The sequence below is a fragment of the Macaca nemestrina genome, chromosome 7 (assembly GCF_043159975.1).
Source record: "Macaca nemestrina isolate mMacNem1 chromosome 7, mMacNem.hap1, whole genome shotgun sequence".
In the NCBI taxonomy this organism is placed as follows: Eukaryota; Metazoa; Chordata; class Mammalia; order Primates; family Cercopithecidae; genus Macaca; species Macaca nemestrina.
In genome coordinates, this window is record NC_092131.1 from 14727269 (window position 1) to 14751941 (window position 24673).

A 24673-nucleotide genomic window follows, 5' to 3' on the forward strand; every position below is an offset into this window, starting at 1 on the left:
CGCCGCCCTTCTCCGAGGACAGCGCGCGGGGACTAGGCCGAGGAGGAAGTGGCGGCGGCGGCGGGTGAGGACCGCGAGCCGGGCCAGGTGGCCGCGTGCGCCCCGCCGGGGTCCGAGCGCGCCCGGGGAATACGGCCCAGCTCGGAACGTCCGAGGGCGGGGACCTGGGCGGGAGGAAGAGGGAGGAAGGGCTCGGAGGCCGCGCTTCTGCCGCCGCCGGAGGGCGCGTGGCTCGGGCCGGCGCGGCGGGAGGGCGGGCAGGGCGGGGGCGGTGTCTGCGGAGGCCCGGCTTTCCCTCCTGCGGGCCCCGGCCCCAGCACCGGCTCAGGCTCAGCCCTGCCCCAGCCGGCAGGCCGGGCGGCGCGGCGCTCGCGAGCCGGTGGGCGGGAGGGCGAGCCCGCGGGCGGCGGGGGCGTGGGCGGTGGCAGCTTGGCCCAGCCAGTGGCCTTCCGCGCTGAGCGCCGCTCCCTCCTCCCGGCCGCCCGCCGCGCCCCGCCCCGCCCCGCGCGGCAGGACTGCGCGCCCCAGCTCCGATCCCCGTTCCGCGTCCCCGCCGCCGGGAGGAGGTGCCCACTCGCTCGCGGCGCGCGCTGGCTGCCAGACTCGGCCTGTGGGCGATTTCCTCCGGACCCAGGCTCCCCGCCCGAGGAGGAAGATGCAGACCTTTCTGAAAGGGAAGAGAGTTGGCTACTGGCTGAGCGAAAAGAAAATCAAGAAGCTCAATTTCCAGGCCTTCGCCGAGCTGTGCAGGTAAGGAGGGACGCGGCGCCGGTGCCCGGGGACTCCTGGCCCGAGTCCGTTGCAGCCTCAGCGGTTGTTTTGGGAGGTCGGAGCCAAACGGGAAGAAGTGACGCGCGGGGAGACTGAGTCCAAGCAGCCAGGTGGCGGTGGCCGCCGCCGGCCGCGTTCCAGGAAAGCGGTGGCCGGTGCGGGCGAGGTGGCACGGACCGGGGAGCTCAGGTGCACAGTGACCCGGCTGGGGAGGCCCCCAGCAGCCCAGGGCGCGGTGGGAGTGCTGCTGAGGATTGCGGAGGGACCTGGGAAATCGGGGCATCCACGCTGTGGGCTAGGGGCTTGAGGTTACTTTTGGACCGGAGTATTTTTCTTCCTTCACCCCCTTCCCTTTCGTGAAGAAAGGGCACCCACGTTTGTGGACCACCTACTATGTGCCCCGCGTGTGCTTGGCTCTTGAGGCTGTCATTGCATATCATGAGGTTAAGCCCAGTTGAAGCGAGTAGCAATTCTTGGCATGTATGTGGTGATTTGCTGTCTCATTAGAGCCTCGCAGCAGCCCTGCAAATTGGCCAGGGTGGTGATTCTGGGCCACGTGTCTGAGAAGGGGGACCGATCGGCAGAGGAGCGGGGTACCTCGCTTGGGGTCCCGCAGTCTAGGGAGTGGCTGGTGCGTAGAAGGTGCTGGGTAAATGCCCGTAGTGTGGAGTGGCCTTTTGCCATCTGGGCTGTGTGCCCCTGCTCCCACCGTGCTGGTGCTCCTTGGCGGAGTCTCCGGTGTTTAACAGATCACGTTCTTAATAAATTACAGAACTACTGAGTCTTGGGTCAGATAGGCCTTCCCTTGCTCCACAACTGTGGCTTTGCCTCTGAGAAGCAGTTAAGTCCTTTTCTCAGTGCAAGCCTAGGAGAATCCAGCTCTGAAAGCCTTTTGCAAACTCCAGGTGGAAACCTTTTGTGATGCAGCTGGTTAGATTGATTTTTGAAAATGGGCTCTACTTGCATTTTTGTCCCTGTGGGGGCCCCACACATGTTGGAGAATTGAACAGTTGGGTTTCTGTATCCCCTGGTGCTCCTAGGGCGAGTGGCTGGTCTGAGCTGGCATGCGCAGGTGGGCCTGGCAGCACCTCTGTGTACCTGATGCCTGTCCCAAGGGCCTGCTGCTCCTTTGCCCCGTGCAAGCCCCGCAGGCGCTCTTCCTGCAGCCAGAGGTGCGCAGCTTGTATAAGATAGTGCCTGGTTCTTTATCCCTTGGTCTGGGGATGGGGTTGGCTGCCTTCTCCCAGGCCGGTTCCCTCTTCATGATGGATAGGGCGTGCAGAGTGGTCCCAGCAATTCATGAAGAAATCAGGAGGAGCTCAAAGCCAGAGCTTTGAAAATGAGTCTTAGGACCCTTGAAACATTACAAAAGGGTACTTGAACATTGTACCGCAGGTACACTCTCTTGTGGGAAGGGCATTCTAAGACACTGAAGAATTTGGAGAAGCCCCTTTGGCATGTTCTCAAAGTCCAGTTCTGATGTGAGGCACCGGAGCTCCCCCTGCAGTCATATAAGACTTGGGAAATCCCAGTGAATACCTCGCACCCTTTGTACTGCTGTCTGTATTTGTGTCATCTTGTGTCTGCAACTCAAGCTTGAGGCTTGTCATTGGGTTGGCTTGTTTTACTTGGTAATTAGGAGGCTCTAGCAAAATATTCCTCACCAAGACTCACAACTAGGTCCTCGTGCTGGACCTGCAATTGGCTTGACCTTGTAGACATTCTTCCTTTAAAGGGGTAGGAGTTCAGGGCAAGCTATGGTATCAACATTCTGGGGGGTAGAGCATTAATTTTTCTGAAAGGGTGGTTGTCTTCAAAGTCTAGTTGCCTTCCTTTGGCCAAAATATTGGCTTCAAAGAAGGCAGAAGGCATCAGGGCCATTCTAGAACCCGAGGAAGCTCCTTTGGTGTTTTCACTAGGGAAGCTTTAGATATTTTATCACTTAAGCCTAAGAAGGAAAAGAAAACACCAAAAAGAGTTTTTCCGTTTCTTCTTTATTACTTTCAGGGCAGTGCCCCCTGGTGGCCACATTTCTATACTGGCTGCAAAATACTGCAACTGTTGAGCCAGTGACCAGGGAGCCCCATGAGGTGGTTTTGTTTGGTGTGAGGGCCGATGAGACTTCAGTGGCTGAGAGACAGTGCAAACGACATGATCATGTTTTCCACATTCAGAATCTGGGGGCGCAGGGCTTCTGTATTGACCGGTGATGAATTGTCTATGAATTCCCTAATGAAAAAGTCTAAAGGTATTTGAAAATGGCCCTGCTTTGGACCGGGCACAGTGTCTCCTGTCTGTAATCCCAGCACTTTGGGAGGCCAAGTGGGTGGATCACGAGGTCAGGAGATCGAGACCATCTGGCCAACATGGTGAAACCCTGTCTCTACTAAAAATACAAAAATTAGCTGGGCATGGTGGTGGGCGCCTGTAGTCCCATCTACTCAGGAGGCTGAGGCAGGAGAATCACTTGAACCTGGGAGGTGGAGGTTGCAGTAAGTCGAGATCGCGCCACCGCACTTCAGCCTGGGTGACAGAGCAAGACTCCATCTCAAAAAAAAAAAAAAAAAAAAAGAAAAAGAAAATGGCCCTGCTCTGAATGTTTGGGCAAAGAATGACCCAAGTGGTCTGGCCTGGTGTGGGTTGTTTAGCTGAATGTCTGGCCTTGTAAAAATCTGATCTCAGAGCAGGAAGAGATGTTGGCCATCATCTCATCCAGCCCCTTTGTCTTACAGTGGGGAAACCCGTCAAGAGAGGGGGCAGGTTCCGGACTCTTGCTCTTTTCATTTAACTTCTAGAATGGGTCCAACCTGGCTACCTTGAGACTTGCCTTTCTTATTGGGCATCTCCGACAATAAGGCAGTCCCCCGCATTGTCTTTCCAGGAGTCTGGTGGCTGCTATTTAGCCCCCAGGACACATTCCTTACAAGGCTGAGCCCCTCTGCAAGTGTAACCCTTGTCCTGGTGTAAGGGTTTGGGGGGTAGGGCACGTTGATGGCAACAGTGGGTGGTTAGAGCCACTTCATGGGAAGTGCCCCACCTGCCGTAGGTAGGGACAGGGGCCAACCTTTTCAGATGTACACTCTGATAGGAGGGGGCTCTGCTAGCCAGCAGATGGGCCTTTGAATCTGCTTGTTTGTGAGTGGTACTGTTTGTTCCTGTTGCCATCCTGTTTCTTCCCCTTTCTACGTGGACACGGCTCTGGTTGTGTTCTCTTGTACCCCTCCCACCTGCCTTCCCTAGCCTAGGAGCAACCCTGTAGGTCTCCCACACCATCCCCTCTTTGTGGCTTTTTTTTTTTTTTTTTTTTTTTGAGGCAGAATCTCGCTTTGTCACCCAGCCTGGAGTGCAGTGGCGCAATCTCAGCTCACTGCAACCTCTGCCTCCCAGGTTCAAGCAATTCTCCTGCCTCAGCCTCCTGAGTAGCTGGGATTACAGGTGCCTGCCACCATGCCTGGCTAATTTTTGTATTTTTAGTAGAGGTGGAGTTTTACCATGTTGGCCAGGCTGGTCTTGAACTCCTGACCTCAGGTGGTCCACCTGTCTTGGCCTCCCAGAGTGCTGGAATTACAGGCGTTCCCGGCCTTTGTGGCTTTTTCTAGATGCTCAGAAGGGGCTTCAGAGGGGGAGTGAAGAAATTAAAGCTGTTAGTTGGAAATACTGGGTGATATTAATTTAATTTTTAATTTTGTAGTTCTCTACAGTGCCTCATTGGGGAATGCTGGCTGGCACCAGTTTCCTCAGCTCATGTTTTCTGTGCCTCGTCCTCTCCTCCAGCTCTTCCTCTCTGTTCCATTCTTTCTGTGGCTGAACCTACGTTGCAGGAGGTGGGGGCGGAAGAGGCACATGACTTGGTGAAGCTTTCCGTATAAAATTTGGGTGAACCTCATCTGCCTTTACTGTAATAATTGCTGATTTTTAATGAAGTGCTTCCAGGGACCTCATCTCATTTAATCCTTCCAGCAGCCCAGGGATGGAGGGATGAGTGATGGAGGGATGAGGAATGAGGGATGAGGGATGAGGACATCCCTCATTGGGATGGAGGGATGAGGAAACAGAGGCCCTGGGAGTATACGGGACCTGCACAGCCAGTTGGAGGGCTTTCTCGCGTCCACTCCTGAGGCCTTTGTGCTGAGAATGTGGCTTCCTTGTTTATTTGCCCAGGTTAGGCTGGGGCTTCCAGGAGGCTCCAGAAGCACAAGAGTGTCTGTGAGTTTCTCATCCTCCAGAGACTTGGAGGCCAGCTGGGCTGACTCGGCTTGCAAGAAACGTGTTTCTGGAGCAATCTCAGACTTTGGTTTCCCACCAGGGACCCATTTGTCCCAATACCTTAGAAGGGACTGAGGAGTTCATTAATGCTCACGTTTATGAGCACCCTCGGTAGGTAGCCCAGGGCTGGGAGTTTGCTGTCAACAGTAAACTGGCTTGGGAGGCGTGCCAGTGAGAGTGTAGCATGCCACCGGGCCTCTCCCTTCCCCTTGAGCCCTACATTTGTTCCTTTAAAATAGGGCCATCTCCAAGGCCCTTTTCTGCAGGGATGGCCTAGCATTCTGGTCTGGAATTCTTTCAGGAGATTCTCTGGGGGGAGGAAGGAGGATCTTTTCCAGGATTAAGTGATGCTGGTTTGTGGGTGGGTATTTTTTAATTTGTTTTAATGTCTGGATTTACCACCATTTCTGGGGTGCAGAGGTGGGAGGAGGTGCTGACTTAGGTTTTCTATTCATAACCCAGCCTCGCAGATGAACACTTTCTACCAGCCTCCTGGGGAGCACACAGAACTTCATGCGGGAGGAAGCGTCCATGTGTACATGGGTTGTCTATCGAAGGGACTGCCTCTGTTTCAGGCCTGGCTCTGTGGCTGACTGCCCACGTGCCCTGTGACCCTCGACACATTCCCTACCCGTCTATGCCTCACTTTTCTCATCTGTGGGGGTAATAATTTAGCTTAGGGTTGCAAGCATCAAATGAGGGAATTGGCTAAAGGGTTCAGGATAGTGCCTGGAGCTCTGTCAGTGGCAGCAGCCGCTGCTGTCATCATCCCTGTGGAGTGAGCGAGTGGGTCTCTGCCCACGGATGCCTCTCTATTCAGGGACCTTTGGCCTTTGTAGATTTAGTGTTCTTAGTTTTGGTAGTTTGCAAGTCACCCTGAAGGCCATGATGGCTGAACTGATCATCTTGCAGGGATGTGGGGTTTGTGGATTTGAAACTGTTCAGTGGGCACAGCTAAGAAGGGGAACCTGGCTTTCCTGGTGGCCTTTCAGCATCACAGCAGGGTTCTGTTCTCCTTTAGCACATGGCCCACCTGAATCTTACAGCCCCTCAGGAGGCGGTGGTGCTGTCCCCACCTACTTTATGGATGCGGAAGCTGAGAAATTTACGTTAAGGTGCTACTTGTATATTTTCAAGTTTGGAGATTGAGAAGAGTTTGTTCTGGGGGTTTCCTGAAAATGCCAAGTCTCCACTAGTAATCTTGTTACTATTACTAGCTATCATTTATTGTTTTCTGTATCTTTTTGAATATTCAAGACATGCACATATTAAAACAAATTCAGAAGACTCAAAGTATACAATGAAATGTCAGCCCCGTTTGCTTCTCATTCCTGCGTTCCAGTTCCCTGGGGCAGTCTGTCTCTATAGGCATTTATGCATACACAGGGGCGCAGGCAGGTGTGGGTCTCTCCATGTGTATCTACTGTTGTGCTCTTGCTCATTGCATGGGACTGTGTGTCTTGGAGAAACTCCACATCACTGCTTCATTTGGAGACAGTTTTGTATCATTGCCTCTTTTTTAAAAACAGCTGTGCGGTCCAGTTCTTAAAAGGATGGAACATGTGTCTTCCCCTGGTGTTGGTTTCTGCTGGTATGGGCAGCACGACAATACCCTGTCCCCTTGCCTGAGTGTACATTGCTAGATGAGGAGGGCTGGGTCAGAGGGCACGGGCAGTTTACTTTTTAATACTTTGTGTGTGTGTGTGTGTGTGTGTGAGACAGTCTTCCTCAGTCGCCCAGGCTGGAGTGCAGTGGCACGATCTTGGCTCACTGCAACCTCCGCCTCCCAGGTTCAAGTGATTCTGCTGCCTCAGCTTCCCTAGTAGCTGGAACTACAGTCATGCACCACCACGCCCGGCTAATTTTTGTATTTTTAGTGGAGACTGGGTTTCGCCATCTTGGCCAGGTTGGTCCAAACTCTTGGCCTCAATTGATCTGCCCACCTCAGCCTCCCAAAGTGCTGGGATTACAGGCATGAGCCACTATGCCCAGCTTTTTCATACATGTTCTGAAACTGCTCACAAATTTCACTATGTCAGTCCCAGTGACAGTGAATGGGAGAGCCTGCGTTGCACACCCTCCTGTGCTCAGCGCTGGGACAAATCTGTGGGTGAGATGGTCCTCTGATTCGTATTTTGCTTAGTGAGATAGTGAGATTGAGGAGTTTAGGTTGTTGGGGGCTGACTGCAGGCACCCGGAAGAGCTGGGTGCACCTGCATGGTGGGCTGGGTGCCAGTGTTTCTAACCACTGGACCATCCTGCCTTTACCGGTTATTTCTCCTACAAGGTTTAGCAGGTTTGGGACATTCAGTAAATACTTAGTCAAGTGCCCCAAGAGCACAGTTCCTGAACAGTTGGATGTAAATAGGGTTTCAGTTCCCACTCATTTTGAATTCAGCTGGAAAGCTACTTTTGAGAGAATGCTATGGCACTTCCCTTTTAAAAAGTAACATTCATTTTAGAAAGCAAAGCATGCAGGAGCTGTGCACCTCCTTCTTTCCCTTGCAAAGTCACTGTCTTAAACACCTTCCCCATCCTGCATGAATTGGGCCCAGCCCAGCCTCTCCCACTCTGGTAGCCCCTGGGGAGCCGGCCTGGGTGTGTGTGGCCTTGCTCTGGAGAGGGTGTGGGACTCCCAAGAGCTGGCCCACGGTCACACAGTGGAAATGTGGGAGGGGAACTTGCCTCACTCCAAACCGAGTGCTCCCCATTCACCACTGGCCAAAGCCTCCTTGTGAACACGCCCTACCTCCCGGCTGCGGCCCACGGTGTGTGTTAGAGTGGCCAGGCCATACCTGTGGGGCTGTTTGAATCTTTCCGGGACTTCGTCGTGCTGCTTGGAGCCTGCTCAGAAAGCAGCTGCCCTTGTGGCCTGCATCTCCCCAGCAGAGCCCCATGGGCTGGTTTCTGTAGGCGCGTCCTCTGGATGGCCCCGGGGAGTGCTCCCCCAGCCGCTTTTAGGGTTCGGTGGGGTGGATCTGAGATTCATGTGGAGCCGTGGAGTGTTGAGAATCACTCCCACAAGGGAGCCCTGGACTCCGGACCCCCCTCCACATCCCCTACCCCTCCAGGCCCTTGAGTGCTGGGTGCCCCACCCTGTTAATTGCTCATGGTGTTCCAGGGCACACCTGTGGCAGAGGCCACCTGCAGACTCGTGTGCCCCAGAGGGCAAATCGAGACCCACAGGCTAAAGACCCTCCCAGACAGCTTCAGGGAGATGTCTTTGTTCTCCTCTCACGCCGTCAGAATCTTCACTGATACTTAGGCCCCCACCACTGGGCCTGTTCTTTCTCTCTGACTTGCTCATCGTCCTGCTTATTTTAAGTCTGTCTGGTTTTTAAGTAGTTGGTTCCATGAAGGTAGAGATTTTGGTAGCTTTATTTACTGCTGAAACCCCAGTGCCTATACCAGTGCACATAGGAGCTCAAAAAAGAATCTGTTAGTGGCCAGGTGTGATGGCTTACACCTGTAATCCCAGCACTTTGGGAGGCCGAGGAGGGCAGATCATTTGAGGTCAGGAGTTTAAGACCAGCCTGGGCAACATGGTGAATACCCATCTCTACTAAAAATAAAAAAAATTAGCAGGGCATGGTGGCAGGTGCTTGTTATCTGCTACTTGCTACTTGCTACTTGGGAGGCTGAGGCAGGAGAATTGCTTGAGCTCGGGAGGTGGAGATTGCAGTGAGCCAAGATTGCACCATTGCACTCCAGCCTGGGCGACACAGCTAGACTCTGTCTCAAAAAAACAAAAAAAAGTATGTTAGTGGATTAATAACTGCCTGGTGGTTTTTGGAAACCTTTTTCATGTCCCTATGGCTTAGCCAAAGCCGCTTGTGACTCTGGAATGCTCTGGGTCAGGAAGGAAACCCCAGGGGTGGGGGAGATGGGGAGGGAGTTAGGTGGTAAGTCCCAGGTTCCGGAGGGGCTCGTGGGCAAGTCCTGAGCATCTGCCCTGGCCAGGCCTGTGCTGGGTGCCAGTCCTTGCCGGCATATACACCTGCAGGAGGTGAAGGCAAACCAGCTCTCAGATGCACTGGAAATCTGCAAGGTGTGAGTAGAGCCAGGAAACCTGCAAACAGGAGAGAACCATGGCGCAGTGACTGTAGCCACTTTAGCACTCTGTGGTCAGAGAAGGCCTCTCTGAGGAGGCGACGATCAGCGAAAGGGGCCCAAAGCTCTCTCCAGGAGCTAAAGAACTCACAGGGTGGATGGTGTCCACTGTGTAGAGGCCACACACTCTAGCCTGCCTCTGCCATAAGCCCTGGGTTCCATGTGGACTGGAGGGCAGGCAGCTCTGGGCAGAACTGAGGCCGGTTTCCACTTTAGACAGGGTGGTTCAAGGAGGTGTTGGGGTGTCCTTCTAGAACCTTGTTTCCTGACCGTATGACCTTCCTCTCATCCGAGGGAGGCTGCAGTTATGCCCTCGGGGCCAGGGATAGGAAGACAAAAATGCTCCCCTTAGGTCTGGCTCAGTCCAGCCTTTGTGTTCAGGAAATGAGCCGCTCTGGGCTGTGGGGTGGTGGTGGGTGGGGTGGTGGTGGGTGGGGTGGTGGTGGATGGAGTGGTGGTGGGTGGGTCAGCTGACCTTTCTCAAGGATCAGGTTAGGCCTCAGGTGCCCAAGGGAGCAGAGGGAAGCCACGCCTGACGTGTGTGCTCTTTGACAGTCATCAAATCTTCCTCCAAGTTACTTGTTTGCCAAACTTGCCCAACAAAAGAGGCACCAGGGGCTGGGCACGGTGGCTCGCTCCTATAATCCCAGCACTTTGGGATTCTGAGGCAGGCGAATCACCTGAGGTCAGGAGTTCAAGACCAGCTTGGCCAACATGGCAAAACCCCGTCTCTACTAAAAATACAAAAAAATCAGCTGGGTGTGGTGACCGGCACCTGTAATCCCAGCTGCTCAGGAGGCTGAGGCAGGAGAATCGCTTGAAACCGGGAGGTGGATGTTGCAGTGAGCTGAGATTGCGCCACTGTACTCCAGCCTGGGCGACATGAGCGAAACTCTGTCTCAAAAAAAAGAAAAAAAAAAAACCCCACAAAAATTAGCTGAGTGTCGTGGTGGGTGCCTGTAATCCCAGCTACTACTTGGGAGGCTGAGGTGGGAGAATCGCTTGAACTCAGGAGGTGGAGGTTGTGGTGAGCCAAGATTGCGTCACTGCACTCCAGCCTGGGTGACAGAACAAGACTCCATCTCCAAAAAAAAAATAAATAAATAAAAAGACACCAGGGGCACTGGGGAGAAGTACACTGAAGTCTACCTTCCCTGTGAGATGAAGATTCCCCTGGGAAAGGGGCTGGGGAGCTCCTTGTGAAGTACCCTGATGATTCTTACGGGAAACTACTCACTGTCATTTCATAAAGTGCCTCACTAGACCATAACTCAAAACTGTCAGGCGTGGGGAAGCACCGAGTTAGCCAAGGCTGAAGCAGTGTCTTCAGACTTCTCGGGGGCAGGGCCCCTCCAGGAGGTGTGCTGGAGCCAGAGGTTCCCACGCTGGCTCCTGGGTCTCTGTACCCTGAGCTCATCGTGGGAATCTCCAGTCTAGCAGCGTTCACCTGAGGCCTCACTGGAGCCCTCTCATGCAGGAGGGAAACATGGCAGGGGCACCAGGTCGTCAGCCCAGCCCAGTTCTACCTGCTGTTGCTACCTTTTGCGAAATTCCTTCTCAAAAGAAGCCTTTTCAGATTTCTTGCCTATGGCTGCTGGTTTGCCCGGAGTGTATAGAAAGGAGCTAGTTTTGCACAGGAGACATTCCTGGGACTGACCTGGCCAGATAGACACTTGCGGTGTATTCCTCGGCAGTTGATGTTGCAAACCCATGGACTCCTTAGCAATCATTATCATTGGCCTGGGGTCGCTCTGGGCGCTCTTGGAGCCCAAGCCAGAAACTGGGACTCTGGGCTTGTTTAGGTGGCCTGCTGTGCTTTGGCGGGGCTGTGTTGCTTCCCCTCTGCCCCCTTGTACATTCATGGCTCATACCAGATCTCAGAGGATCCTGAGAACCTACCCTGGGGGTCAGGCACTATTGCAGATGGGATAACTACCCTCCGGGATGGGTGAGGGGTCTTCATTTGTTAGATGAGAACCCTGAGACTCAGGGAGAGGCGAGGTGCTTGGTCACTCAGCTGTGAGTGGCACAGCTTGGATTCACTACTCAGGAGGCTGAGGCAGAGGAATCACTTGAACCCGGGAGGCAGAGGTTGCAGGGAGCTGAGATCGCACCACTGCACTCCAGCCTGGATGGGTGGAGTGACTCCTGTAAGATGGGTGGGGGTGCAGAGGATGGGTGACTCCTGAAACCATGCTGTTTCTACCCCGCCAGGTCGCCTTTGTCTTCAGCACAGCATCCAACCGCCGTCGATCGGTGTGGTATCCAGTGTCGGGAAAATCAAGGGGTTCTTTTCTTTTCTTTTTTTTTTTTTTGAGATGGAGTTTCACTGTTGTCACCTAGGCCAGAGTGCAATGGTGTAATCTTGGTTCACTGCAACCTCCACCTCAGCCTCCCCAGTAGCTGGGATTACAGGCATCCACCATCACACCCAGGAGATTTTTGTATTTTTAGTGGAGACGAGGTTTCACCATGTCAGGCTAGGTTTTACCATGCCAGGCTAGTCTTGAACTCCTGACCTCAGGTAATCTACTCAACTTGGCCTCACAAAATGCTGGGATTACAAGTGTGAGCCACCATGCCCGGCCTCAAGGGTTTTTTTTTTTTTCCTGAGCATTCTTTGTGTGCAGTTGTTGGGCCCAGAGGGATAGTGCATGGTGGAGATGGCAGTGAAGTTGGAGCATGAGACTTGCCCTGAGCCTCTGCCCTCCCAACTGTAAAGCGGGTGTAGTGCACCTGCCCTAGGGCCAAATGATAGGATTCCCCCTCCACCCAAGAGGCCGCCCCCAAGGCAGGGCCTGGGGCGTCTGACACCTCTCTGCTGGGAGCTGCTACCCATCTTTTTCTGGGGGATCCTCCAGTGGTCAGCTTGCTGCTTCCTGGGCAGGGCGGGGCATGGTTGGTGGGTGCAGAGAGAATGCTCCTGTGGCAGTTTCACTTTCATTTCTGCCTCACACCCTGTTTCCATCCAACAGTCGAGGGCTGGGCTGCGGAGGTGAGGAAACATCCGGTCTCCACCCTGGGGTCCTTGTCCTAGTGCAGGTTCCCAGGCCTCCCCCTCCCCTGGAACAAATCTGGGGTGGGCCGTGACATCTTCTTTTTAAAAAACACCCCATTCATTCCTTTATGCACTCACATGCCACGTACTTACTGAGTGCCTGCTGCATGCTGGGCACTCCTGGGTTCTGGGGATTGATACAGCAGTGAGCACCACAGTCTCCTGGAGCCGCAGGGTCAGTCTTAGGGAGAGCTTCAGGGCAGTCGTCTCGCCACTGAGCAGCTCTTGCCCACAGTGTGCTGGGTCATGCACCTCTCAGGGTCCTGGGCTCGTGAGTTTCTTGTTATTATTATTATTTTTTTGAGACAGAGACGGAGTCTTGCTGTGTCTCCCAGGCTGGAGTGCAGTGGCGCGATCTCAGCTCCCTGCAACCTCTGCCTCCCGGGTTCAAGTGATTCCCCTGCCTCAGCCTCCTGAGTAGCTGGGATTATAGGCGCCCGCCACTACACCCGGCTAATTTTTGTATTTTTAGTAGAGATGGGGTAGAGACGGGGTTTCACCATGTTAGTCAGGTTGGTCTTGAACTCATGAGCTGCCTGCCTCAGCCTCCCAGAGTGCTGAGATTACAGGCGTGAGCCACCATGCCTGCCCCTATTTTTCTTTTTCTTTCTTTTTTGTTTTTTTTGTTTTTTTTAAGAGACAGGGTCTTACTATGTTACCCAGCCTGGTCTCCAACTCCTGTGTTCAAGCAATCCTCCCCGCCTTGGCCTCTTGAGTAGCTGGGACTACAAGTGTGCTACTGCATGCAGCTCATGAGTTTCTCTGTGAGGAGTAGAGTGATGTGGGTCTGCTGGCTTCTGTCTGTGTGAAATTTCCTCTTCACTCTGCACCCCCACCCATCTTACAGATAGGGAAATGAAGGCTCAGAAAGAACATGCAGGTCAGGCGCAGTGGCTCATGCCTGTAATCTCAGCACTTTGGGAGGCTGAGGCAGGTGGATCACCTGAGGTCAGGAGTTCAAGACCAGCTTGGCCAACATGGTGAAACTCCATCTCTACTAAAAATACAAAAAATTAGCTGGGCATGGTGATGCACACCTGTAATCCCAGCTACCCAGGAGGCTGAGGCAGGAGAATTGCTTGAACCCAGGAGGCAGAGATGGCTGTGAGCCGAGATCACACCACTGCACTCCAGCCTGAGTGATAGAGCAAGACTCTGTCTCCAAAAAAAAAAAAAAAAAAAAAGCCCCAAGCAAGTAGTTATAGAGCTAGCAGGCGGGGCAGCTTAGATTGGAACCTGATCTGACTGATACTAAAGCTTTTTTTTGTCTTTTTTTTTGTTTGTTTTTTGAGACAGAGTCTCGCTCTGTTGCCAGGCTCTGGAGTGCAGTGGTGCAGTTTCGGTTCGCTGTAACCTCTACTTCCCAGGTTCAAGCGATTCTTCTGCCTTAGCCTCCCGAGTAGCTGGGACTACGGGCGCGTGCCACCATGCCCAGCTAATTTTTGTATTTTTAGTAGAGACGGGGTTTCACCGTGTTGGCCAGGATGGTCTCGATCTCTTGACCTCATAATCCGCCCTCCTTGGCGTCCCAAAGTGCTGGGATGACAGGTGTGAGCCACCACTCCCTGCCTTATTTCTGTCTTTTTTGCCATTGTTGTTGTAGAGACAGTGTTTCACTATGTTGGCCAGGCTGGTCTCTAACTCCTGAGCTCGATCGATCGCTCGCCTCAGCCTCCCAAAGTGTTGGGATTATAGGCTTGAGCCACTGTGCCTAGCCAGCCTATTTTCTTTTGCTTTTTTGTGAGTCTCTGTCATCCAGGTTGGAGTGCAGTGGTGTAATCTCAGCTCACTGCAACCTCCACCTCCCAGGTGCAAGCGATTCTTGGACCCTAGCCTCCCAAGTAGCTGGAATTACAGGTGTATGCCACCACACCCGGCTAATTTCTGTAGTTTTAGCAGAGACAGAGTTTCACCATGTTGGCCAGGCTGTTCTTGAACTCCTGACCTCAGGTGATCTATCCACCTCAGCCTCCCAAAGTGTTGGGATTACAGGTATGAGCCACTGCACCCGGCCCAGCCTATTTTCTTTAAGATTTTAAAGTCCTAACATTCATCATGGGATCCTTGAAAAGAAAAGGAGTTATGTCCTCGCCACCAGAGGCTTTTGCCGCCTCCCTGCAGGAAGGTGTGTCCGGTGGCATTCGGATCGTGTTGGAGAAAGGTTTTGCTTCCTGCATAATCAGCTCCCAAGCACCCTTTTTATACCTTGACCTGGGCGCAGACAAGTTGTGGCCTGTGCTTGCGGAGATTTGGGTGCGCCATCCTCTGGCTGCTCTGGGGATGCCTGAAGCTGTGGAGAGGCCAGTCCAGGACCCAGCTTCTGACCTTTGTCTGTATATCAGGAGGAGCCCTCCTGGTGAGTAATGTGCCTCATTCTTTTGGGGGAGCTGACAGAGGTGCCTGTAGTGTGGAGCCAGTGGCAGGGGCAGGGGAATCTTCCTCCAGAAATGCGCATAAGCCTGCAGTCACCCTGCCCTGCATGGTTAAGTGTTATAAGGACAGTTTGCTCCAGAAACAGCAGTGGCTCCTGTCTCTGGAGCTCTAGCTTCGTGCCTGACGTGGTGCTGAGCGCTAACATGTGGCTCTTTGAGGCTCTCAGTCTGTATGTGGAGACCGAGGCTCAGAGGGGGTAAGTGACCTTCCCGGGGTTTCATAGCCGATCACCCTGGGGGTGGGTTTTAAACATCAGTTTGTGCGGTGGCATGATCTCAGCTCACTACAACCTCCGCCTCCTGGGTTCAAGCAATTCTCCTGCCTCAGCCTCCTGAGTAGCTAGAATCACAAGCATGCGCCTCCACACCCAGCTAATTTTTTGTATTTTTAGTAATGATGGGGTTTCACCCCATTTGCCAGGCTGGTCTCGAACTCCTGACCTCAAATGATCCACGTGGCGTGGCCTCCCAAAGTGCTGGGATTACAGACGTGAACCACCGTGCCTGGCCTCGGCTTCTTACTAGGAGGATGACTGTGGGTGTGTTTCGGCTCCTCTCTGGGCTTTAATTTCCTTGTCAGTAAGAGGTGGCCTTGTGCTCAGGCATAGGAGGGGGTCAGCACATGCGAACTTCCCTTCTGTGCAGGGCAGAGGCCATCTTTGGAAGGAAGAAGGAGAAGGTGGCCCCTCACTCACCTGTGTCAGGTGGTATCAGAGTAAACCTCCACTGTGGGGTGAGGTACAGAGAGTCACAATCTTAAAAGAGGAGTAATTTTTGAAAACCTTTGAGCCAGAAGAGGCCTTTGCAAATGAGAATTTGCAGCTCAGAGTGGTGGCCTTGCAGGGTCACACATGTAGAGCTTTGGGCTGACAGCTTCACAGCCCACAAGTACATCTCCTGTGGCCTCCAGGGAACCTCTAGGAGTGTGAAGAGGCAGGGTGTGTTCTGTTCTGGGCCATCACTGGTGGACCCCATCCCTGGCCAGGATGAGTTATTTTTGTTGATGGACCCTGAGGACTCTCCTAGCCTTGCTGGAAATGCGGCAGGAAATTGGATTTGGGATGGGTGGGGGGGTGGGGAGGTGCCCCTTCCCTGACGCAGCCATCTGGGACTTGGGCAGTTCTGTGAGTGCCTCTGCGTGAGCTTCAGGCTGGGACCCCGTGGACAGTGAGACCCATGGACTGGGCCACATGGCTGCAACTCTGTTTCTGTTGCTGCGTGCTCCGGTCCTCTTACTCTCAACCAACAGATGTAGTGAGTCACTGGGGTCTCGTCAGCTAATGATCTGAGCAGGAAGTTGATTGTATGGCTGATTCCTAGAGTCACAGGGATGGATGGGTTCTGACAGGAGCCTCGATGCTGAGCGGGTTCAGTAACAAAGGGGATGTATTGGTTCCTGAGTCAAATCCTTGGGGCATTCGGCATGAGGTGCAGGTAGGCTCAGGCGACAGTCCAATAGGGCCCGGTCTGCCTGTCTCTCTCTCCCCACCGCCCCCTCGCTGCTTCCCTGGTCTCTTTTACATTGGCTTCATTCTCAGGCCCGTGTGGTACAAGGCGAGTCCTCACCCTCAACCCTTATTCTAAGCCAGGCACTGTGGCATTCCTTAGGCGTGTGATCTCATTCGATCCGCATTACAGCCCTGGGAGGCGGGTGGTTTTAGCATTCCTGTTTCTAACAGAAGGGCTAAGTAACTTGCCTGGGGTCACACAGCAGGTAGGGGCAGAGCTGGGATTCAGAGCTGGTCTGGTTGGCTCCAGGGCCCCACATCCCTCATGCTCCAGGTCCACAGGGACAGGGATTCCTTCTGGTGGCCTCTGATTTGTCAGCCTGGGCCACGTACCTGTCTCTGAACCATTCTCGCTGGGGCTGGGGAATGCAGTGTCTCATTCCCTTCTACATGGCCCGAGTGTGGGCAGGGTGGATCCCCAAAAGGATGCTGTGGGGGGACTGTTCCCCAGAGGCAGGGGAGGGATATTTGGCAGCTGAGGTGGGGGTGGACGTGCTCCCTGGTTCTGGGCTTCAGTGGCTGGCCAGAGTGAGGCTGGAGGCTGCTTTCCCTCAGCTTCCAGCTCTGGACCTGGCTTGCAAAGACCTGGACGGGGCCTGAGGGTTCACACAGAGTCCAGGGCCAGGACTTTGTTCCCAAGAAGGGAGTGGAGGTAGCCCCACAAGTCTGATCCCCAGTCTGGCCTACCCTCTGCTGGGTGCCTCTGCTTGGGGTTCCAGAATTCTCAGAGGCGGCTGGGTGTGAGTGCTGGTGGGAAGCTTTGGAAGGGAGGCTGCTCGGGGCCTCCCTGTGGCTGTGGCTGCATGGGCAGCCCCGAAGCGGCTTCTTGGACCCCACCTTGTGCCTCAGTTAAACCTGAGTCTGGCTTATTCCCATGGCCAGTCTGACACAGGCAGATTCTGAAGGTCCTGGCTGTGCCCAGCAGCCGGCTGGGTGGGTGGGCATACTGGAGGGCTATTTGTGGGCTGGGGTTTTTCAGGGCCTTGGGAAAGACTGCCTGAGTTCTGGGAGAAGGACCACGTCTTCCCTGCCCCGCTGTCGCTGTGCAGAACCTTGGTGTTTTGACACTGGAGTGTTCTGGAGCTAAACAATCTTGTGTTTTGTAAACACAATTAGCCTGTTGCTGTTTGACCCTGTCCTGCTTGGGAAAGGTTGAGAAGGTGTCTTTCTGCTGGGTCCTGGGAATTCTGAGAGCCTGGAGCAGCTGTGAACTAGTGGCTGGGGGTTGTCAGAGCTGGAGGGGAGTGTTGGTCTGGGGAGGCCACTCCTGTCCAGGACGTTCTACTCTGATGTACTAAGCCAGACCCTGGCCCCTCACAGCTGAGCAGGCCTGGTGGGAACTGCGGGGAGGACATGCTGGACTATTTCCACCTGGAAGGGGAGAGGAAATGGACGGTGAGTGGCTGGTGGCCACAAACCCAGGATGTTCCATACCTCAAGGCCCCAGTTCCGAGGGCCCCGGGCAAAGGGGCTGGGCTGGAGGTTGGGAGAAGTGCAGGGTGACAGGCCCTGGTTAGAGTGTGGGTCCCTCATGGTTCCTTTCTGAAACGAATGGGGCAGGTGAGGGCAAGGCCTGCTCAGAGCCTCTTGCCCCGGGCCTGCTTACCCGCTGCGGGCGCCTCTGCTTGGTGTTCCAGAATTCTCAGAGGTGGCTGCATGGGAGTGCTGGAGGGAAGCTCGGGAAGGGAAGCCGCTCTGCCCTGCCTTGGTTGTGGCCACAGGGACAGCCCTGAAGTAGCTTCATGGGCCTTTCGGTGCTGCACAAGGTGGCAGAAGCTGGGACCAGCGCTCAGACCCCTGCTCTGCCATTTAGCTGTGTGGCCCTGCACCATGGTCTCTATTTGAGGACTTCTAGATCAGAGGCTCAGGAAAACGAGTTTGGAACCCAATACTTCTGGTTTAGCTGGTGGGGCTGGTGGACCTGTCAGGTTGGACAATGAAAACCTCAGGGAAGCATGTCGGTCGGGTCTGTTAGGTTACACTGTGAGGAGGGGTTGCTGCCGTTTATCCGCTGGTGAAAACGGAAACCAAGTTCAAGAAGTTGGTGAGTTGACCCATGAAATGCCTTGCAGTCTCTTGGGGAAGGTCATAACTGCTTGTGAATAGCACTAAACACATTTTTGTTAAAAAGTACTACTGACTGGGTATGGTGGCTCATGCCTGTAATCCCAGCATCTGGGGAGGCCAAGGCAATAGGATCGCTTGAGCCCAGGAGTTCAAGTGTGGGCAACATGGTGAGATCCAGGTCTCTTTTTCTTTTGTTTTGTTTTTTTGTTTGTTTGTTTGTTTTGAGATCTGGGTCTGTTTAAAAAAAAAAATTAGTAGGGTATGGTGATGCATGCCTCTGGTCCCAGCTACATGGGAGGCTGAGGTAGGAGGATCAGTGGGAGGCTGCAGTGAGCAGTTATTATGCCATTGTAATCCAGCCTGGACAACAGAGTGAGGCCCTGTCTCAAAAAAAAAAAAAAGGTACTACTGTACATGATCAAAAATCATATTAAGTGTGGCATGCCTGTAGTCTCAACTCCTTGGAAGGTTGAGACGGGAGGATTGCTTGAGCTTAAGAGTTTGAGGCCAGCCTAGGCAACATGGTGAAACCCTATGTTTAAAACAAAACAAAACAAAATCTCCAAACCAAATTATATCAAGGGCATATAGTGCAAAGTGAGTCTCCCTCACACTCAACTCTTAGTCCCCAGAGGCAGCCACGTTGCCACCTTTTTGTGTGTTTTCTCAGATACGTACTGTTTACAAGCAGACAGGTATGAAGACAGATGCGTGTAGGCACATACATGACGGCCCTCCCACACTTCACTTATTTTCATTTAATAAAGCTTGTAGATGATTCTATACCTACACTGACTTTGAATCGTCAGTGTTCTGAAAATAATATGCGCATATAACTTTACTTTTCTGTTCTAATACAACCCCAGGATCGAAAAAGAACCCTTGTCAGTCATTTCTTGGAGTTCTTGGCCTGCCGCCTTGTGCTTTCTCTCTCCTTCTCTGGGTCAGCTTGGGCTGCTGTAACAAGTATCACCCACTGGGTAGTTTAAACAGCAGACATTTATTTCTCACAGGTCTGGAGCCTGGAGGTCCAAGACCAAGGTGCCAGTAGATTTGGCTTCTGGTGAGGGTTCTCTACTTGGCTTGCAAACAGCTGCGCTCTCACTGTGCTCACATGATGGGAGGAGAGACAGCATGCTCTGGTCTCTTCGTAGAAGAGCACTGATTGCACCTTGGGTACCCTACCTTTGTGACCTCATCTAACCCTAATTACTTGCCAGAGGCCCCAACTCCTAGTATCATCACGTTGGGGACTAGGGTTTCAACCTCTGAATACTGTGAAGACACAAACGTTTAGCCCATGGCATCCCTCCTGGCAGTGCAGAGGTTGTGCGGCACAAGTCACTGTCCCCCCAGGGCTAGGCTGGGAGGGGCTTCATTCAGCATGTGCAGGTCCCCTGCCTCCTGCACCAGCCCCGGGCATGTGGCCCCAGGACAGGTGCTGTTCGGGAAGGAGGCCATCAGGCGTGCTGGCCCTAGTCTTCTTCCAGGCTTCTGAGCCCAGCCTGGCACCCAGGGCAGGTGGCTGAGCTTGGGCAGGTGGGGACCTCCCTTTCCTCATCTGAAAATGGGGGTATCAGTGCCCAGTTTTGGGGTGGGTTGGGGGATCAGAAGAGATGCAGACTGAATTGGTAGAGGTTTCTAGCAGATAATGTCTAGTCTGATTATAATTTATGTTCTTTTCAAAGCTTTTTTTTTTTTTTTCTTTTTTTCTGGCTAAAGATATGTTTTAGAGGCGGTCCTCATCTCTTATGTCTAAATTGATCTGAGAGAGGGGCTGTTGCTGTGGACTCTTGCACTAGGGAGGACTGATCTTGGTTGATACCCTCTCACCTGGTACTCTCCCTGCCTTGAGGCCAGCTGGGGCAGGGAACTGGGGCCTGCTGCGGGCTGGTGAGGGTCCTCTCCACAGCCCAGCCAAGTCTGGATTTCCTCAGCTACTTCCCTTGGCTTCTAGCAAAATCTACCCTCCCTGAGTCCCACATGCTTCTGGGAGGGCCCCCCCACCAGCCAGCCCTTGATTCACATTGAGCCCCAGCTGAAGGAAATGAAAGGGTGTCATGTTTTTCCCAAATTTTTGGTCCTCTTTTTTTTTTGAGACGGAGTCTCACTCTGTCACCCAGGTTGGAGTGCAGTGGCGTGGTCTCGGCTCACTGCAACCTCCCCCTTCCGAGTTCAAGCAATTCTCCTGCCTCAGCCTCCCAAGTAGCTGGGACTACAGGTGCCTGCCACCATGCGCAGCTAATTTTTTTATTTTTATTAGAGATGGGGTTTTACCATATTGGCCAGGCTGGTCTCGAACTCCTGACTTTGTGATCCACCCTCCTAGGCCTCCCTAAGTTCTGGGATTACAGGCGTGAGCCACCGCGCCCGGCCTGGTCCTCTCTTAAGACAATTTAACATCATGAAATAAAAATTTCAAGAGACAAATCATCCTTCTACCCTCCGTCCATTTCCTTTCTGTATATTCTCTCCCCTTTTTGTATCTAACACTCAGAAAGTTGAAATCCTCGTATATGGAGCATTTTGATTTCTTTCTGCACCCAGTGTTGTAGCGTCAACAAGTTCCATGTTTGTATAGTCTTTAGACTGTTCTTTTTTAAATTTAATACTTTATTATGAAAATAATACATATACATAAATGTGCTTATAATAAAATAAGCATCTCCCTCCCCCTTAATACCAAGTGTTAACCATTATTAACTTATAGCTGCTCTTGTTTTATTTCCCTATTATTATTATTATTATTATTATTATTATTATTATTAGAGACAGGGTCTCACGCTGTCATCCGGGCTGGAGTGCGGTGGTGCAGTGGTGCAGTCACGGCTTACTCCTGGGCTTACCTCCTGGACTTACTCCAGCCTCAACCTCCTGGGCTCAATTGATCCTCCCACCTCAGCCTCCTGAGTAGCTGGCACTACAGGTGCACACCACAAGGCTGGCTAATTTTTGTATTTTTTGTAAAGATGAGGTCTCACTATGTTGTTTAGGCTGGTCTGGAGCTCCTGGGCTCAAGTGATCCTGCCACTTCAGCCTCCCAAAATGCTGGGATTATAGGGATGAACCACCTTGCCAGGCCTTCCCCATTTTATTACTATTGTTTTTCAAGACAGGATCTCACTCTGTTGCCCAAGCTGGAGTGCAGTGGCGTGATCATGGCTCACTGCAGCCTTGATCTGGACTCAGGCAATCCTCCCACCTCAGCATCCCAAATAGCTGGCACTACAGGCACGCACTACCATGCCCAGCTAATATTTGTAGATTTTATAGAGACTGGGTTTTGCTATGTTGCCCAGGCTGGTCTTGAACTCCTGGGCTCAAGCTGTCTGCCCACCTTGGCCTCCCAGAGTGCTGGGATTACAATTAAGCATGAGCCACCGTGCCTGGACCCCATATTGTTTTAAAGCAAATCTCAAACAAATCTCAAACATATAATTTCATATAAAACAATTTCAGTGTGGGGGGCCAGGCATGGTGGCTCATGCCTGTAATCCTAGCATTTTGGGAGGCTGAGGTGGGTAGATCACCTGAGGTCAGGAGTTCAAGACAAGCCTGGCCAACATGATGAAACCCCGTCTGTACTAAAAATACAAAAATTAGCTGGTCATGGTGGCACGCACCTGTAATCCCAGCTATTTGGGAGGCCGAGGCACGAGACTTGGTTGAACCCAGGAGGCAGAGGTTGCAGTGAGCTGAGATCGCGCCATTGCACTCCAGCTTAGGTGATGGAATGAAACTCTGTCTCAAAAAAAAAAATAAAATAAAATAAAAAATAACTTTAGTGTGATCTTTAAAAGCTAAAGACTTAAAAAAAAGTACAATAGACAGTGATCATTTTAAATTACTTCAGAATAGATCTACTGAATGTCTATGCTTGTGATTTATTGCATTGTAATCTTATTTAATTTTTTTTTGTGACAGGGTCTTGCTCTGTTACCCAGGCAGGAGTGCAGTGGTGCCATCATAGCTTACTGCCCCCTTGAGCTCCTGGGCTCACACAAGCCTCCTGCTTCAGCCTCCTGAGTAACTGGGACCTTAGGCATGTGCTACCACACTCGGCTAATTTCTTTTTTTTTTTTTTGAGACAGAGTCTTGCCCTGTCGCCCAGGCTAGAGTGCAGTGGCGTAATCTCGGCTCACTGCAGCCTCCGCCTGCCGGGTTCAGGCCATTCTCCTGCCTCAGTCTCCTGAGTAGCTGGGACTGCAGGCATGCGCCACCATGCCTGCCTAAATTTTTGTATTTTTAGTAGAGACCAGGTTTTACCGAGCTGACCAGGCTGGTCTCGAACCCCTGACCTCATGGTCTGCCCTCCTTGGCCTCCCAAAGTGCTGGGATTACAGGTGTGAGCCACTGTGCCTGGCCTTTTTTTTTTTTTTTTTTTTTTTTTTTAGATAGAATCTCGCTGTCGCCCAGGCTGTAGTGCAGTGGCGTGATCTCAGCTCACTGCAACCACTGCCTCCTGAGAATTGGGTTCAAGCAATTCTCATGCCTTAGCCTCCCAAGTAGCTGGCGTTACAGGCGCCCACCACCACGTCCGGCTAATTTTTGTATTTTTGTTTCTTTCTTTTTTTTTTTTCTTTTTTGAGATGGAGTCTCGCTCTGTTGCCCAGGCTGGAGTGCAGTGGCGCTATCTCGGCTCACTGCAAGCTCCGCCTCCCAGGTTCATGCCATTCTCCTGCCTCAGCCTCCCGAGTAGCTGGGACTACAGGTGCCCACCACCATACCTGGCTAATTTTTTTGTAGTTTTAGTAGAGACGGAGTTTCACTGTGTTACAGGATGGTCTCGATCTCCTGACCTCGTGATCCGCTCGTCTCGGCCTCCCAGAGTGGTGGGATTACAGGCGTGAGCCACCGTGCCTGGCCGTTAATTTTTGTATTTTTAGTAGAGACAGGGTTTCACCATGTTGGCCAGGCTGGTCTTGAACTTCTGACCTCAAGTGATCTGCCTGCCTTGGCCTCCCAAAGTGCTAGGATTATATGCATGAGCCACTGGGCCCAGCCCACACTTGGCTAATTTTCTTTTTTTGAGATGGAGTTTTGCTCTTGTCACCCAGGCTGGAGTGCATTGGCGGCAATCTTGGTTCACTGCAACCTCTGCCTCTCAGGTTCAAGTGATTCTCCTGACTCAGCCTTCTGAGTCGTTGGGATTACAGGCACACGCCACGATGCCCGTATAATTTTTGTAGTTGTGATAGAGACAGGGTTTCATCATGTTGGCCAGGCTGTTTTCTAACCCCTGACCTTAAGTGATCCACCCACCTTGGCTTTCCAAAGTGCTGGGATTACAGGCGTGAGTCACCGTGCCCGGCCGATTTTTCCCATTTTCTTGCTGTTGTAGATACAGCTGCATTGGACATCTTTGTGAATATAAATGTCTTCCTTCCCTTTCTGATTCCATTACGTGTAGGTAAAAGTTTTTATCAGTTATTGTTGCATAACAAACCATCCTAAAAACTACTGGCTTTAAGCAATAAGCAGTTTTTCATCCCACAGTTCTGTGGGCTCTGCTGCTTAGCTCTGGTCTTGCCAGGAATCCCTTGTATGTGTGCAGTCAGCTTGCAGTCTGGTAAGGGGTCTCTGCCCTGGGGCTTGGCCTTTGGCTAACTGAAGGCGCTGGGCATGACCTGGCCTCCTTCTTGGCTTTCCTCAGGCTGCTGGACTTGTTCCTGACACTAACAAGATGTTTCCAAGGCCTCTGGAGGCCCGTTTGTGTTTCTACAGTTTGTTGGCCAAAACAAGACCCAAGGCCAGCTAACGTTCAAGGGGTAAGAAAATAAACTTTACCCCTTGGCGGAGGTGGCAAAGTCATTGCAAAGGGCCTGGATACAGGGAGGGTCAAGCCCTGGGAACATGTGTGCACACAGAGTGTGTGATTTGGGCCTGCGCATTGGCCAGCAGCCCATAGACCTTTCCCAAATTAGTACCTGGCAGGTGCCCAGATGGTGTTGGGCTGGGCATGGGGAGGGGCGGAGAAGTCAGATTCATAAGGAACAACTGTCGTCATTCAGAAAGCTTTTCTGAGTGCCCGCTGTGTGCCCAGCTCTACCGAACCAGGTGTTGTCAGTCCTGGTCCTCCAGGAACTTGGCCTTTGCTGACAGAGAGAAGGCTCTGTGGGTGACTGACCAAGGGACTCAGTGGCGTCAGTGTCCTGTGTGGTGGTGGGAAGTTTTGTTCCTGGATTGGGGCCTGGTGGTCTCTGTGTGGCAACCCCCAACCTCCATGAAGAAGTTCATTTTTCTCAGCTGGAAGAGGAGGATGTTAGAACATTGGAGCCCATACATTCTAGAACATTCGAGCCCCTACATTCTAGAACATTCCAACTGAGAGAGCCCTTGGGATTCTCAGTGGGGAAACCAGTGGTGAATCTGCAGCCAGGACTAGCTCCTGCGCTCTCTCCTCCTCGTGCTGCTGGGTGCTTGTGTTGTTTCCAGATTGCATCCAGACCCAGGATTTCCTG

At 52.6% G+C, this 24673-nt stretch overlaps 1 protein-coding gene across 1 annotated transcript in view; it reads left to right on the forward strand.

The window, feature by feature from the left end:
* Nucleotides 1–519: 519 nt before the first annotated feature.
* The window catches only part of LOC105467527 (inositol-tetrakisphosphate 1-kinase), a 181514-nt gene continuing 157360 nt past the window's right edge, over nt 520–24673 (forward strand). Inside the window, exon 1 of the mRNA XM_011717174.3 lies at nt 520–750. Within this exon, the coding sequence (XP_011715476.1) occupies nt 656–750 (95 nt within the window). The 5' untranslated portion in view covers nt 520–655. The remainder of the gene's footprint in view (nt 751–24673) is intronic.